Below are 16,247 nucleotides of genomic sequence, written 5' to 3'. Positions count from 1 at the left end.
TGTTGTTAGGCAACTTTGGATGTTGTAATGAATCTTCAATTTCATTATATTGAGAAACTGTGGCAATCCTTCTGGAGTCCTAAAACACCATCTAGTGATGGCTCTACTGCCCTGCCATCCAGGTATGCACTGCTGTGCTTTGATTATTTCTGAATGCTCCATTGTTTGGTGGTATTTTTAGTTTTAAAAATGCATGAAGTATTTTCAGCTTCACTAGGCATTTTGAGTGCTTTGTAGGACTTGAAAGTATTTACTTCCCTGCAGAATCATTACAAAGAGTGTCAGAAGTGTTTAATATCATAATGACCACACAAAGTTCAGACCTCCAAGGAAAGCATCTGCTTTGATTATGTACATCTATGCACCCTATACCTCCTGCAACCAGTGCTAATCCAGAATGCAGAGAGGAGCGAGAACGGGATGCTGCTTTCGTCATCAGGAGCAGACAGTAATGATTTTGTGCCATTAGGTATCAGTCTCCGGTGACATCTCAGACTCTGAGGTTTTGGTGACATCTAGACTGACTCACTTCTTTGGCTGGCTATCCAGATCTTTAAGTGCCTCGTGTTTTGAGGCAGATATGGCAAATGAAGCTACTCTGATCTTTGTACTCCTGCCTGGCTTGTCATTATTGCCTTTTCTTCATCCTTTATGCGTTGGGAGGCTGCTGCCAAGAGACAGGGGAATGGAAATAAGTCAAAATAGAGAAAATAGAAAAGGTGAAGGTTTCTCTTAAAATTTGCATTAAAAGTCTGTATTGTCCACTCTACTGATAATATAAGGACTTCCGATATGGATGTTTTACATTCAGAATAAAAATGGTAAAAGTTTGAGTAATAAGCAAATAGCCTGTAATAACCTGTAGAATAGCCCTGTTGTCCTCAGTAGATGTTACCCAATGGATATTTTCCTGCAAAGAATCACTGTAGCTGCGTTTGATAGTTTCAAAATCTCTTTTACTTAAGGGTATATCTCCAAGGCATATTGTAAAACCACAGAGCGAGCTGTGCTAGGTACAAACAGGCTTACTTGGATACTTGGAGGCAGTGTTTCTGCAGGGCTCTGTCTAATCTAGCGTATCTTGCTAAGGCTATGTGCTCTAGTACCTCTCCATACCAGTGTTAATAGTCAAGAGAAGTAAATAAAGCACTCCCTCCCCCTGCTTTATATATATATATACAAATATAAATCCAAAATATTATCGAAGTGGCAAACTGTTTGAAAGCATGATAAAATGCAGAATATGGTTCCACTTAACTGAAAGTTTAGGTACTTGATGGCCAGTTTTTCTATGTGAGTGTTCTAGGAGTATGCCTGTGGAGTTCATTTACTAAAACTGCTCAGGCAGAGGCTATAAGTACCTCTTTATAGTATGTCCAAGGCTTGGCTTTAATGATTTTGATGTAACGCATGGGGCAATTCCCTTCCAAATTCCCAATTCCCAGCACAGTGTCTGAGCAGCTCTGCTTTGATGCTCTGGCAGTGCATTAAGGCTTTGGTTTTCTCTGCTTGCTGTTAAACCAGATATCTTATGCCTTAATCATGCAGAAGAAGTTTCCATATATCTATAAAGCGAAAATAATGCAAGCTTGATCTCACTCAGTTAGAGACAATATGCTTTGTTCTCATCAAAACACCAAATCTTTTTCCTTCTGAAAACATTCAGCATTTGAAGGTGTTAAACACCTTGAAACCATTTGTAGTATCTATCGATACCGGCTTATCTGCTCCAACAACATTTGCTGCAAACTTTTTGTCTCCACTGCTACAGTTGAGGAGGTTTAGAGCACAGGAGAGAGGTGTGGAGGTTTTGGAAATAGCTGGGTCTGTAAGGAGGAACCAGCTAAGCCTTTGCTTGCTGAAATGGCTGTACTGAAGTACAACTCCTAGGTACACGTGAACATGAATGTGTGAAAGGAACTGAGGCTAAAGACAGAAGAAGCGAAGGCCAAGCACAGGGAGATGTGGATTTGAGGGAAAACTGTGGTCAGAGCTCTGACCCACGGACGGAGAGGAGCCTGCAGAGTCAAAGACAACTTGTACAAACGATCAGACATTTCCTTTTAAAAGAAACATAAATGGCTTTTTTCTGCTGAAAACTGGGCTTAGAAATCGAGAGGAAGGGTGAATGCACTGAATGCAAACCTGCTGCTAACGCTGCCTCCCTTCTTCATCTCCTGCAGCGAAGAAGAACACGAAGGGACCCTCCCGAAAGATAAGCTAATCACTCTGTGCAAATACGAACCCATCCTCAAATGGATGAGAAGCTGCGATCACATCTTGTACCAGGCCCTGGTGGAGATTCTCATCCCAGACGTGCTCAGACCAGTGCCCAGTGAGTATCCTGCAGCGTGGTCAGGAGGGCACGGGTGGTCCCCGCTCCTGCTCAGCTCCTGCTCCTCGCTCGGCTGAGTCATGGGATGTTGGGTCTGACAAAGAGCGATCCATGACTCACTCGGTCTGGCTACCACTAGCCCTGAAGATTTCCATTGTAGAAGCTGATTTAGAGGTTTTTGTTTTGCATACAAGCTAAAATATTATGGCAACAGCAATATTGCTCCTGCAGCATTGCTCTGCGTCGACGGTACTTTGTGGCCCCTGGAAATTCCCATGCCTTTTAAAATTTGGTTTATTGCATATCACATATCCTGACTTTGGCTAGGAGTCGGCGTAAAAGCATAGGCTTAATGCACAAGTAAGCGTGGCTAATCCTTGTGAGATGTTTCCTTGGAGATAGTATCTTTGTTTACGTAGGACCGTCATGCCCACTACTGCATCTCCTGGAAATTTGGGGTCAGCTTTCATTTGGGAGATGAGATGATGGGATATTGAGGGTTTTCTCTCTGATTTGGCTCCTCAGTGAAGTGCATGTGTCGGTCTCCCCAAGGCCTCAACTCAGCCCTAGACTGGGCTGAGCAGTACTGGAAAGCCATGTCCCTTTGAGCTCCTGTTTTCAGTCTACATGCTGTGGCACGTGTGTGTTTTTAAAGAGTTTATTTCAACATTTGGAAAATGCTCAGAAGCACCATGAATAAGAAAAGGATAAGAAAGAGTAAGAATACAAATACAAATAGGAATAGGAAGAAGAAGAAGAAGAAAAGTTTGAGTAACAACATTAGAGAATAAGAAAAATTTGAGTGCATCTCAGGACCCAGTTGATTTCCTTTATGCTAAATCGAGATCACACCTAACCAGCTCAGAAGCTGTGCTTTCCACAGCAGTCCTAAGCTAGCAAGTGGTGTCCAAAGATGATACAGAACTGCCTTTCTAACTGCAGACTTCTTTGCAGGCACGCTTACACAGGCGATTCGTAATTTTGCCAAGAGTTTGGAAGGGTGGCTGATGAACGCAATGAGTGAATTTCCCCTGCAGGTTATCCAGACCAAGGTAAGCAGAAGGAGCACGGTGCAGGTCAGGGATATGAACAGAGTGTATGTGTGCATGTTGCAGTTTTCCACAGTGACTGGAAATCACTGCTGGGGTTTGGCCACGTGTACTCCAGACTGGTGTAATGAATAATTGTGAACCAAAATCAGCAAGGAGTGGGAGGACAGGTAGGGCAATTCCTTTGTACCAGAAGCTGATGATGCTCTGTCCTATGTCCCAAAATTGCAGATATAGCTTTGTGGAAGAAAATCTCTGCACTGGAATGAGGCTGTCCTGCTAGAAAGCACAGGACACCTTATGGACTGAATGGCATTGCAGAGACCAAACCTAAGGCTCCTACTTCCCCTCTCCTAAAGCCATGGATTCTTGCAGCCTGTTATCACCTTGCTGGTCTCTGCTGGAGGCAGAATGTGAAAACCTGCTAGTTTAAAGAACAGAAATGCAGAGGCTGGTTTGCAAGATGCAATAGATGCTGCGAAAGTGCTGCTCTGGAGTGTTCGTGTATGCTTTGGACAGCAGCGTGGGTGGGACTGTGCAGGTTTCCCCAGCTGATGTGTGCTGTGTGCTTGAGCTCAGCATTGAGAAGAATTTGGCTTCCAGCTCCGTGGCTTCAGCTCCATGCTCGCAGTGCCCTGTGTGCTGTCTTGCAGGTCGGGGTAGTGAGTGCCTTTGCGCAGACGTTACGGAGGTACACGTCCCTGAACCACCTGGCTCAGGCCGCCCGTGCGGTGCTGCAGAACACTTCCCAGATAAACCAGATGCTCAGTGATCTCAATCGGGTCGACTTTGCCAATGTGCAGGTAACTTAGGGTATCTTTTTGTAGGTCATGTTGTCTAGAACTGGGACTCTATAATGAGGTTGTCTGCTGGTAACCAGCATCTTATTTCCAATACTAAAAAGCAATTAAGTAAACAGTTTAACGGTTTTGGTGTTACTTTTCCAGGTAAGTTTGCCTTCTCACTGTGAATAGTGGAGAAGGTACTAAGGAACTTCTGTAAGAAGTAGTGCTACCAACAATAATGTAGTTCTAGTAATAATATTGTACTGTGGTCTGGATGGATCGGAGAAGACGTGATTCAGAGCTGGTTCGGAGTCCTTGTCTACTAGAAACGAAGTTTAATTCCTGGGCTGGGATGCAACAACCATGCAGGCTTGGCATGAGTAACTGTCAACCCTTCTTCCCGAGCAGGAGCAAGCCTCGTGGGTGTGCCAGTGCGAGGAAGGCATGGTACAGAAGCTGGAGCAGGATTTCAAGCTCACTCTGCAGCAGCAGAGTTCTCTGGACCAGTGGGCTAGTTGGCTGGATAATGTTGTTACTCAAGTCCTGAAGCATCACGAGGGCAGTCCCAGCTTCCCCAAGGCAGCCAGGCAGTTCCTGTTAAAATGGTCTTTCTATAGGTACATTTTCTTTCTCGTTTTGGAGATGTTTCTGCATCGGGCTTAGGGCATGTAAATAGCCACTTGAAAAGCCAATGCTAAGTTCTTTACCCCCATGCAACTCTGGTTAACTGTTGCTCTGCCCTGGTACAGAAGGGAGCGTTGTGTCTCCTGTATCCTTTCAGGATGGGGATAGGATGCTCCATCAACTAATTTCTTAAAGTGCTTTGATAGTCTTGGGTTAGAGGTAGAAACAGAGCACTGTGTCCCACAGTACCTTCAGGGTCAAGAATTCACATCAGCCATGATGCAAGTGTAAAACACAACCCAAATATTTTGTTTCCCGGCCATTTTCCAGCTCCATGGTGATCCGTGACCTCACCTTGCGCAGTGCTGCCAGCTTTGGTTCCTTCCACCTGATTCGCCTGCTCTATGATGAATACATGTTTTATCTGGTAGAGCATCGTGTTGCCCAGGCAACAGGGGAGACACCAATTGCTGTAATGGGAGAGGTGAGAATTGTTTATTCCCTAGAAACAAACCCAAACTAAGCAGCGCATAAAGAGCACAAACCGTGCTGTGTCCTGAACATGCTTTCATAACCATCTTTGCCGAAGGATTTACTGAATTGTTTTGGATGCCTGGCACAAGGATCCAGCTCCTTGAGCATCTTCCATCCTGGCTCGTTAATACCTGAGCTGGTGCGTTTTGGGGCTGTTGAGCATCAGCGGGGCTTTGGAGGCCTGGAGAAGGGAGGAAAATGATCTCTCCATAACCTGTGGGTACCAACCTGACTTTGAGGTTCCTGCCAGAGCAAAGTCCCATCAAACACAAAAACTAAACCAAGAAAAAAAGGTCCAAAAGCTACTTTCCCTGCAACTTTCAGCGGTACTGTTCACTGAACTTCTTCAGGCCTCTGCAGGCTCTAGAGTTACATGCGCAGTCAGCCACTCTCTCCATTTTTGACTTGAAGAAGAGAAATGATGGGTTGTTTGCTTTGTTTGGGGGTGGGGGGGTTGACAAATCAGACAGTAAATCTGGTGCCTGGCTTGCAGGCAGGTCCTGTCTTGCCTAGCTGAAGCCACTGCATCTGATTTTTCACTCTGAAATGCACATATTTAAAAGCCCCTGACCAATCTGTGACAGCAATATAGAAACTACTCTTAGATTAAAACTGATTCTCATTTGCTCCTTGAAGCTCATGCTGGTTTTTTTCTTCCACAAAGCTCATGTAGGGGAGCCAGACAAATCAACTGCATGCCTTTTGCTTTTGCTTTCCCTTCCCATCCAGTTAGACCCATGCTGTTGCACATAGCAGTGCTGTGACTTCCCACTATTCCCTGCAAAACCTCTGTCTTTGTTGATATTAAAGGAACACGAAAGGCAGAGAGTGGCTTCCAGCAAAACTTAGCTGTGGGAGGCTTTCAACCTTCAGGTTTTGCCTTTCCTTCATTAAACTCTTGCAATATTTCTGTTCTCCAGGAGGAGGCTGATTCTTCCCAGCAAAAGAGGATGAATCGTGTCCTTCCACTTCTATTGCTCACTTTGTAACTCCTGCTCTCCTCAGTTCCTCCTGCTGCCTAACTTTGCATGACTTTCCAGCATTATTTTTATAGCAATTTAGTGTTTCAGACCTCATCACAGAGGGAGACAACACATCTCCAGAAGCAAATATATCCCCAGCTCTCTGGTTACACTTGGCACCATGGCCTTGCAAGCCAAAGCATTCTCCTGATGTGAATGCAAAGGCTTTGCAGAGAGTTGCAGAGAGGTGGAGTGACGGTAGAGTCCCAGTAGAGGTGAATAGCTGGCATGTCTGAGCAGTTGCTGGACAGATGGAGAGGGCTGGAGAAAAGGTACCACCCTTTGGTCTGTGGCAGCACTTGGTTGTGACTTGGGAGATGGAAAAATTTCTCCCTTTGTTCCAGAGCTCAATCCTGCCCTAGATTGTTGCGTGTGGTGTTTGCCCAGAGGTTTGAATGGCAAAGACAGACTTTTCCCCAAAACATGTGGTTGGTTTTGCTTTCTGCTCTTCACCACCAGCACTGCTGATGCTTGTGGTTTCTCCTGAGCACTTAAGCTGCTCGTTAGAATTGCTTGGAAATAGATGCCAACTTGCAGGTCTGGCACCTTGGGTCTCCAATAAGCCTCACTTACCTTGTAACTCCTTTTTCTTTCAGTTTGGTGACCTCACATCCCTGTCCCCAACACTGCTGGACAAAGGTACCTCCTCTCCCTCAAGGGAAGTCCTGCTGGGTCAGGGTTGAATCGCTGTGGGAGGGGGAACCTCGTGCTTGGCTCTTCCACCCTGCTCTGTTGGGAAAAAAGAACCTCTTCCCCTCCAGTCGCCACGCTCATGCTGAGACCTGTCCTTTGCAGATGACATTAGTGACCTGGGCAGCAAGGTGGACACCAGCTCCCAGTGCGTGGGGGAGCCACTGGTGAAACGGGAACGCAGTGACCCCGGCCACTCGCTGCAGGAGATCTGAAATGGGGATTCGGCTTTTCGCCAGCTGGACGAAGACATCCGGAGCCAGGTTTGACGGTCGCAAGCCTGAGTCTCCCCATATCTGCATTATTAGTGCCTCTTAGTTTCTCTTTATGTTTACTTGTGTTTGAGGATGGGCTCCGGGGTTGAGCCCGGGTGGGTGGTGGGACGGGGCTGGTTTGGCCGCCTGCTTTTCCTCCAGCATGACTGCTGGCCGGAGGGCGAAGGTCCAAAGTCTGCTACCGAGCAATGGAAGCCTCCGCTGTCAGCAGCGGATCGGATGTGCCTAGCTAGGAGAGGCTCTCCTCTCCAACCTGAGCGAGGTGGGCAAACAAGGCTTTCTCTTTCAGGGAAGGTGGTTTGGGTTTCTTCCCCACTTCTCAGACTTCACTGTGATACAAACTTGAACCAATCAGTGCCCAAGAAGAAGGAAAAATACCTGACCCTTCTCCTCCAGCCTTTCAAGACAAGCTGTCCTGGCTCTGACTTTGCCAAATCATTCGTTCGGGGAGCACAGGACAGTACGTCTCTCTTGTACCCGCCTGGGGAGAGGGCTCCAGGCTGCACATCCATATCGTCCCGGCAGAGCAATGCACATGCATGCTCTGGGACTGACACGTATGTGCTCTGGGACTGACACATACATGTTCTGGGACTATGGGACAAGCATTCCCACCTGCTCCCGTGTCTCCCCAGCTTGGCGTTCCATCGCTGATCCGCAAATGCTCCTGGGACACTGTCAGGCCAACTCAAGATACCAAAGGACTCTGAGGAAGTGGCAGCTGGTCGCAAAGTGTGTTCATTGCCCCCTACGCTCTGAAGCCCACGGGCAATCCCCATCCTCGCCAGGGTACCTGGGCAGAGGGGAACTCCTCCCACGTCCCGGGTTTTGTAAAATTCTCTCTTGATGTCCTGCTAAAACGTTGAAAGTAGGGTGCAGCTGCCTGCGGGGCTGCATCCAGAGCATGGGAGAGGGTGTGTGATTGCAGTGCCTTAGGGTGGGCCAGCGTGCCTGCTTCCCCCTCCCCGCTCTGGGCGAGCCGGCGCAGCTCAGACCCTGATAAAAACAACCCATCCCATGTAGCAGCGAGGGGCTGTCACGGGCCCCGGGTTTGCTCAACTCTACGGTGGCATTTTCCCTTGCTGTATCGCTTTGCCTTTTCCTGCGGCATCCTTGTGGCTGTGGCTCCCCTGGGGCTGAGCTGGGAGAGTTTCTGCCCCAGTGGGGTTTTATTCTCTCTTTCCGTGTCCTGTGGGGTCTGGGCTGACATGGACTGCAGGGCAGAGGAGGGAGGGTGGAATCTGTCATCAAGCCAAACTGCAAAAACAAAGCCCCGGGGCAAATCTTTGTGTGAATAAAGGCCGTGTCATAAATAGCTTTTACTATTATTATTTCTAATGATACAGTATTTGATGTGAGCTTTTCCAGGGGTCTCGTGTACATTTACATATCAGAGTATATTCTATCCAAATATATCATTTACTCATTCCAAATGGTACTAAGGTAGCTGTGACACTTTAAAAAATATTGCTAATGGAAAGTAAAAAGAAAGTGTGTATAGTGGCACATCTTTCCCTCTTACTGTCCCGTACTGTTGTCTGTCAGGATGATGTTTGTCTGTAAATGTCTCATATCGAAGTAGCAGGAGACAAGTGAGAAAGCTGGATTTATGTGTAAATAACAACAATGAATACTCCCTGAGCCAGAGTCTGCACTTCAGATCCTGCTGATGAGATAAGATGGTCTAAAAAAACAACTGAGCAACCAAGTCTTAAACTCCCCTACTCCCATTGAGTGTGATATTAACTTCAGCTGGTACATTGGCTCTTCTTTGCAGCCGCTACCGACCGAACCCAGCCACCTTCTGCTTACCACGGACGTGCAAACGAGATGCTCTGGAGCTCTGCAGCACTGTGCAAGGAGTCTGGATAACCACCTAAACCCGATATGCACAAAATTCCCAGCTAAACCTGAATAGCAATAAATATATATCAAATGCTCAGGCCTGTACAATAATTGTTGTGGTCCCATTTCTTCTTTAATCACTGAAAGGAGATGTCAGGCAGATGCTGCAGCCTTGCAGTGTCAGGGGGAGATGCAGGATCTGCCCACTGCAGTCTAATTAAAGCGATTTTGGCCAGGGATCCGGTGTCTGTGGGAAGGCACATTCACCACACAACAGCGGCCAGTTTTTTGGGGTAATACTCCCATTACACCAGAGTTCACAGAGGGGAGAAGAGGCTGAAAGATCAGGCTGCTGCTAAGCACAGAGCCATAAGAAGCATTTTCTAATTACACTTCCAGACCAATTGTGGAGGATGGAAGCAGTGAGACAGGGATGTGACGAGTGACAGATCATTCCTGCTCTGACCCCTCGGGAAGGGGAAGTTTTAGCCTCAGCCTCTCTCTCTCTGCGTCCTTGCTTCCTTCACTCTCCCTCTGGATTATGCCCTGTCTTGTGGGGATGGCTGGACCAGCCTGAGCCTCTCTCTTCGGATACTGAGTCTGAGGGCTGGAACAAGGGAGTTATTTCCCCCTGAGGAGGTGAGCAGCTCCTCCTGACCCTGAGCTTACCCAGCTGCAAGTGGAAAGCAAAGCACAGCTCACGTTAAAACACACGCTCCCAGCTTCGGTTTGCCTCTGGCTCCATCGCCTCTCCTAGATGGGCAAATCCCTGCAGAGATTTTGGCGCGGGGCTGGCCTGGCAGGCTGGGGAGCTGCCGGGCTCAGGCGATGGGAGCCCAGTGAACGACGCCCCGTGGTGTCCTGACTGGCAGTGGATCTGCCTCCCACCACAAATTCAGGTGAAGTGTGTCCTCGTTGTCACCTGCCACCAAGTGCCACCACCCTTCAGGGATCCCGGCTGTTCCCAGTTCCCCTGCTGGGTGACTCCTGGCCACTTCTCTCATCCCAGGATTTTCTCTTGCCCCCACCATCTGACCATCCCGCAGCCCCCAACCGGCAGAGAAAGCGGGGAGGTGGCAGGGGAGGTGGAGGTGGGGGGGGTGACCACCAACTGCACCAACCCCAGGGAAACCGAAGCGGTTTGGCATCGCTAGTCCCTGTGACTCGTCCCAGAAGGATGAGCTTTCAGCCGGACGCTGCGGCACAGCCCAGGGATTCATCGGCAGCGGCCCTGCGTGGCTGGGACAAGGTGGTGGGGCAGGGGAGACTGCAGTGCCGCAGCCGGGGACCGGCCTGCCCGTGTGGGAGATGCTGCCAGTCTGGTGAGAGGTTTCGAGACCCCAAGGTGGACGCGTGACGAGCCCTTGGCCGGTCCTTGTGGCCACAGGGCGCAGAGAAACATCAGCTAAACCCCATGCCTGGTCAGACAGGCTGAGGATCAGCTGGGTCAGGCTCCCAGGATCGATCCTTTTAGACAGCACCTCTGGATCACAGCACCCTCCGCGCCCCTTCCCGTGCCCTGGCATCGCCCCTCGCCCGCCAGAGCCGCCCCTGCCTGCCCTAGCCCCCCGCTGCTGCCAACACGGGGCTCGAGCAACGGGGATGAGTTTCATCCCGAATCTCCTTCCCCATCTTGTACTGAAGGTACGGGCTGACCTGCCCCGCAGCGTCACCCCCTCCTGTGCCCGTCCCTGGGCTTCACCCCCTTCTTGGGGCTCTTCTGCTGCCTCTCGTTGGGGTGGGGGGTATTTCTGCAGGAAGAAGGACCTTTGCCTGTCACTCTGGCAGCACCAGGAGCCCAAACAGTGCCCCGGACTGAAGCCTCCCTCCACCTCCACGTGAGCGTTACTGTCCCTGTGCAAGACACAGAGAAACTGAGGCACAGACCGAGATGCCTCATGGCAGAAGTTCACTGGCCCACTGGGTACCCCAGGGTACGGGTACGGGTACGGGTACGGGTACGGGTACGGGTACGGGTACGGGTACCAGTACTGCTGGCTCTGCTCCTCCTCTGCCCACCTGAGCAGTCGGGGCAGGAGGAGCCCGGCTGCTCCCAGGGCTCAGCTGGGACCATTTAACCTGCAGACAGGTTTCACCTGGAGCCTGCTGGGTCTTGGAGGGGGCAGGTCCATAACCACCCACTGGGGCTCATTTTAGGTGCCTGCTCTTATAAACCAGCAGCCTACTCACGTTAAGGGCTTTTTCTTCCTTTCTTTTCTTTTCTTTTTTTTTTTTTTAAATTTTTCTTTGCCTTTTAGGAGCCCTAGTTTGGAGGCTGGGGAGGGTTGGGACCTGCTGCCTGCAGGTCTCCAGGAGGTAGTGCTGGGATTTTCTACCTTTTCCAACACTGCCAAGCAGGTAAGGGCACAGCAATGAGTTGCCTCCGCTCCCCCATCCCTGGGCTGGGCTTGGGGGCTACAGCCCAGAGCCGGGCTCTGCCCTGGGGCTGGCTGCAATCAGGAGGTGTCCCAGCGCTGTCCTTTTCCTATGTAACGTCCCAGATGAAGGACCATGTCATCACGTAGCTCTGGGGTGGCCCTGGGGCTCGGTTCCCAGCCTGGCTGCAGCACACCTCTGCCTGTGCAAAAAAATTCCTTCCCGGCACTGCAACTCCTTTCACCACCAAGCCGCTCGTTTGCCCTGCTCAGCCAGGAGGACTTCAAGAGCTTCAGTGGGTACGTGGCTGCTGGGATGTGTGGGGGGGGGGGTGAGCCCTGGCCTTCCCTCATGTTTGTCCCCAAGGGAATACATCTTTTAGGATGGGTTTAGCTTCATGGTCTAGCACACCTGTGTCCCCACTGCTTTGCCAGGACCTTCTGCGCCACGAACGATGTTTTGGGGGCCGGTCTCTTGGACCGCGACTACTCCATCCCCGACCCGCAGCTGGTCAGGAGGATTGTGTCCCAGGTGGAATACTACCTCTCCGATGAGAATCTGGCCAAGGATGCTTTCCTCCTGAAACACGTCCAGAAGAACAAGATGGGTTTCGTCAGCATCAAACTGCTGACGTCCTTCAAGAAGGTAGGAACCTCGTTGTGTTGGCCAACTGGGGTGGGAAGTGGCCTTCACGTGGAGGGTGCCTGGGTGTCTGGGTGTGCTCTGGCTGTCTGCGGTGACGTGGACGGGGAGGTCCAGGCTCTGCTCAGGCTGTCTGTGTCCCTGCAAAGCAAAGTGCTGGTGCTGCAGAGCTGGGCCCTGCTCTCTGCCTTCCACGGGCTGCAGTGGTTCTCCAACCAGGGAGGGTGGCTGGGGAAGCGGTGATCAGTCCTCAAAGCCAGCCCAGGGCTGGGTTCACCTCTTCTGCTTGCGGTTCCCCCAGGCTGCTTTGGCAGAGATCATCCCTTAACCAAAAAACTGCAGGGAAGCACTGGTGCTGCGATGTACAGGGAAGCTGTGGCTTGTTGCCGCGGTCCAGGGGCACCTTCTCCCGCAAATCCTGGAGATGCTCATGTGAAAGAGGGATATTGCCTTGCCATGACCTCATGGGATGGGGTTGCAGGCTGCCTGGATGATGGGTTTAGGGTGGTCCCTGCCTGGGGGAGACTCTCAGTGACGTGGGTTCACCCCTCTTTCCCGCAGGTGAAATACCTGACGCGTGACTGGCGGCTGACGCTCTACGCCCTGCAGTTCTCGGAGTTGCTGGAGGTGAACGAGGAGGGCACCAAAGTGAGGCGGCGGGTCCCCGTCCCCGAATCCCTGCTGAGCATCCCCCCCAGCAAACTGCTGCTGGCCTGGGAGCTGCTGCCCCCGGAGCAGGACGTGCTGCTGCCGCTCCAGAAGAATTTCCTGGAGACCATCACGAGGATGTTCAGCCCCTTCGGAGCCATCGCCTCCATCCGCATCCTGCGGCCGGGCCGCAAGCTGCCTTCGGATGTGCGGAAATACGCGTCGCGCTTCCCGGAGCTGCTGAGCAAGTGCTGCGCGCTGGTGGAGTACGAGAGCCTGGAGAGCGCCCGCAGCGCCTTTGAGGACCTCGGCCGCCAGAGCCGCCTGGGTGGCGAGAGCATCAGGGTGGTCCGGCTCTGCGGGAAGGGCTCCAAGAAGAAACCCGGGGTCGAGAGGAAGGAGGCAGAGAAGCCGGTGGACCAGCCGGGTTGGAAAACGCAGGCGGTGGCCGCGACCCTCCCCTACGGCCTCGGGGACTCCCTGCTCTGCAGCTCCCCGGAGTCGAAAGGCGCCCGGGCGTTGTCACCCCTCCTCCTGTGCAAGGACCCCTCGGCACCCTCCTGGCCCGGCAGCGACTTCAAGCCCGGCGATTTCGGCAACGCCTTCACCGGATCGCTCCTCACCAGGAAAGTCTTCCCTCCGCTCGGGACAGGCTTGGGCACGGCCGACCGCTACGGCCTCTGCTCCAGCCCCGAGAGCACCCGGGGCTGCTGCTGGGGGAGCGGGGCGGGTGCCTGGGCGCCCTGGCCCAGCAGCCCCTCTCCAGATGCCAAACCTTTTGCCGGCAACGTCCCGGCAGCGAAACGGGTGCCTGAGCCCCTCGACCTGCGGGATGCGCTGCTTCGCCTGCCCCACGGCCCCGATGGCACCAAGGGCTTTTGCAGCAGCTTTGGGAGAGGAGAGCTCGTCCTCCGGCGCTGAGGCTCCTTGACGTTTGGGTTTGGGGCTTTTCCTTTTCTTTTCTTTCCTTTTTCCTCCTCTTCTCGAGCAGAAGGACTCTCGGTGGCCCCCGAGAGCTGCGGGCGGTGGCGGTGCAGCGGCTCCAGGGGCCAGTTTTGGGGCAAGGCCAGTGCTTGGGGCGAGTCGGCGTGCGGGGCGAGACGCTGAGCAGTGGCGGCACCGGGAGCTGCGCCGTGCTGATGCCGACGGGACTGCGCCTGCCCGGGGTCCGGAGCGGCTCACGGCACCTCTGGGACTGCCCGAAGGAAGGGGCTCAGCCCCCCCAACCCCCCGGTGCTGGGGGACCTCACCCTGCACCTTCTGCAAGGCAGACCTGGCAAGGTGAGGCTGCTTCTCGAAGGTGCCGTGAGCTGCCTTGTTCCTGGGTTGTGGAGCTGGGATGGGAAATGGGCAATAAAGAGAGATGAACTTTCCAGGCACTTGCTGGCTGGTGCTGAGATTTTAGAGATTCATTTTTTCCCCCCTTCCCCGTCTTGCGGCTGCCCAAGGTGCAGCCAGAGAAGGGGAGGAGGGCCCCTGCCTGGCCCCCAGCTCCCTCCCTCGCCATTCTTGGGGTGACTTGGGGTTATTTTGCTGTGTCGGTGAGGCAAAGCTGGGCTGCGGGGCTGAGCGTGGTGGGACCCGAGGAAGGGTGTGATTGTCTTGAGGCTTTGAAGGGCTTTGCAGCGAGCCCTGTCCCCGCTGGAGGGGATGCTGGTGGGGTTCAGGACGAAGGCCTTGCAGCCCTTGTTGTCGTGTGTGTCCGTGTCCCCCCCGGCCCCCAAGGTCTGTCCTTGTCCCAGGGACTGCGTGCTGTGTCCGTGAGTCCTGCAGGGATCTGTCTGTCCTGGCTTCCCCACCAAAGGGCTGCTTCCCCTGTGGAAGGGGACAGGGGAGTTGTTCCCGTTCCCTTTTCCCCCCACCATCGCCTGCCCTGCTGGTGGTGACTCGGGCCTGGGGGTGGCTGGGTTCCCCTCGGGGCTCGCCGGCTCGGATCTGGGGCTCGGCGGGGCTTTTGCAGCTCTTGGAGGCTGTTTCCCGGTGCCCCCCGCGCTCCCTCCCTGTCCCACATAGGCACGGAGCGGTTCTGGAGAAAAAGCTTTTAATCGAAAAAACAACAGAAAAGGTCCCAACAAAGCTGCTCTAAACCCACCCTACGCCCCACCCGCCTCCCACCCACCCCCTCAACCGCCCCCAACCAATCCACCCCCCACTCCCCCCATCTCCATCTCACCCCTGTCTGATCCCCCTCCCACCCCCCACTCCCCCCATCTCCATCTCACCCCTGTCTGATCCCCCTCCCACCCCCCACTCCCCCCATCTCCATCTCACCCCCATCTGATCCCCCCTCACACCCCCATGTCGTCTGCCAGAGCCCTGCGCTTGCTGGGTGGCATTGGCAAGGAGCTCTGCGCCTGCCTCTTCCTCGGCTGCTCTGCAGACGGGGATGGTGGCAGGTCCATCCCCGCATCCCCCCGCGGCTCCTGGGGCTCCATCCCGACGCTGTTCAATATGTCGAGGCTCAGCGCGGTGTCGCTGAGCTCGGGGATGTGGGAGTCGAGGGCGAGCAGCTCGTCCGGCAGCGACCAGGGGCTGAAGTCCCAGTCGGGGGTGGCTGCGCCGGTGCCCTCGGTGTCCCCAGGCACGGGGCTGCTGCTGGGACCGTCCCGGCTGGCCCCCACCGTGTCCAGGGAGCGCCCAAGGAGCCCGAGGGCCTCTTCAAGACGCTCCCCGTCAGGCACCGCAAGGTCACCTGCGATGTCCCCCAGGGCTTGGGTGCGAGGGGCAGCGCAGGGGCTGGGGGGGACGTCGCTGCCCAGGGGGACGTCGCTGCCCAGGGGTGCCCCCGCAGGGGTGGCCGTGCCGGAGGTGTCAATCTCTTCCAACTGCCCGTTGATGTACCGGTAGCCGGGGATGGAAGTCGGCATCACTGGGCTGTCCGGGGCCACCCCTGTCCCCTCTCTGCTGGTGCCCCCAGGGTGGCCAGGCACGGGGCTGCTGCTGGGACCATCCTGGCTGTCCCCCACCGCGTCTGTGGAGCACCCAAAGAGTCTGAGGGCCTCTTCAAGAGGCACCTCCTCGGACACGGTGAGGTCACCTGCAGTGTCCCCCAGGGCTTGACTGTGGGGGGCAGCGGAGGGGCTGGGGGGGACATCGCCGCCCGGGGGGATGTCGTCGCCGCCTGGTGGGATGTCGCTGCCCAGGGGTGCCCCCACAGGGGTGGCCGTGCTGGAGGTATTTATCTTCTCCGACTGCCCCTCGATGTGCTGGTAGCTGGGGCTGCGTGTCGGCAGCACGGGGCAGGCTGGGGCCACCCCTGTCCCCTCTCCGCTGGTGTCAGCAGGGTTCCCAGGTACGGGGCTGCTGCTGGGACCACCCTGGCTGGCCCCCACCGCGTCTGTGGAGTAGCCGAAGAGTCTGAGGGCCTCCTGCAGAAGCATCTCCTCAGTGACTTCGACGTCGCCTGCGGTGTCCCCAAGGTC

General features: G+C 53.9%; 2 protein-coding genes across 10 annotated transcripts in view; both read left to right on the top strand.

Moving 5' to 3' along the window:
• Positions 1–9,257, top strand: part of RFX2 (regulatory factor X2) — a 62,404-nt gene extending 53,147 nt beyond the window's left edge. For all 9 annotated transcript variants that reach the window (XM_075038119.1, XM_075038118.1, XM_075038120.1 and 6 more), the window contains 9 exons: positions 10–122; positions 2,184–2,335; positions 3,290–3,387; positions 4,038–4,187; positions 4,578–4,786; positions 5,124–5,277; positions 6,946–6,988; positions 7,145–7,302; positions 7,604–9,257. In XM_075038119.1, coding sequence (XP_074894220.1) covers positions 10–122; positions 2,184–2,335; positions 3,290–3,387; positions 4,038–4,187; positions 4,578–4,786; positions 5,124–5,277; positions 6,946–6,988; positions 7,145–7,254 — 1,029 coding nt within the window. In that variant the 3' untranslated portion in view covers positions 7,255–7,302; positions 7,604–9,257. The remainder of the gene's footprint in view (positions 1–9; positions 123–2,183; positions 2,336–3,289; positions 3,388–4,037; positions 4,188–4,577; positions 4,787–5,123; positions 5,278–6,945; positions 6,989–7,144; positions 7,303–7,603) is intronic.
• Positions 9,258–11,670: 2,413 nt separating this feature from the next.
• On the top strand, positions 11,671–13,746 carry LOC142035400 (la-related protein 6-like). Its single transcript, XM_075037482.1, has 3 exons — positions 11,671–11,834; positions 11,970–12,180; positions 12,739–13,746. The coding sequence occupies exons 1-3, from the start codon at positions 11,671–11,673 to the stop codon at positions 13,744–13,746; spliced, it is 1,383 nt and encodes a 460-aa protein (XP_074893583.1).
• Positions 13,747–16,247: the final 2,501 nt, after the last annotated feature.

This window comes from Buteo buteo, chromosome 10 (assembly GCF_964188355.1).
Source record: "Buteo buteo chromosome 10, bButBut1.hap1.1, whole genome shotgun sequence".
NCBI lineage: Eukaryota > Metazoa > Chordata > Aves > Accipitriformes > Accipitridae > Buteo > Buteo buteo.
The sequence above is the reverse complement of the archived record's forward strand: the minus strand, read 5'-3'. Positions and strand labels throughout refer to the sequence as shown.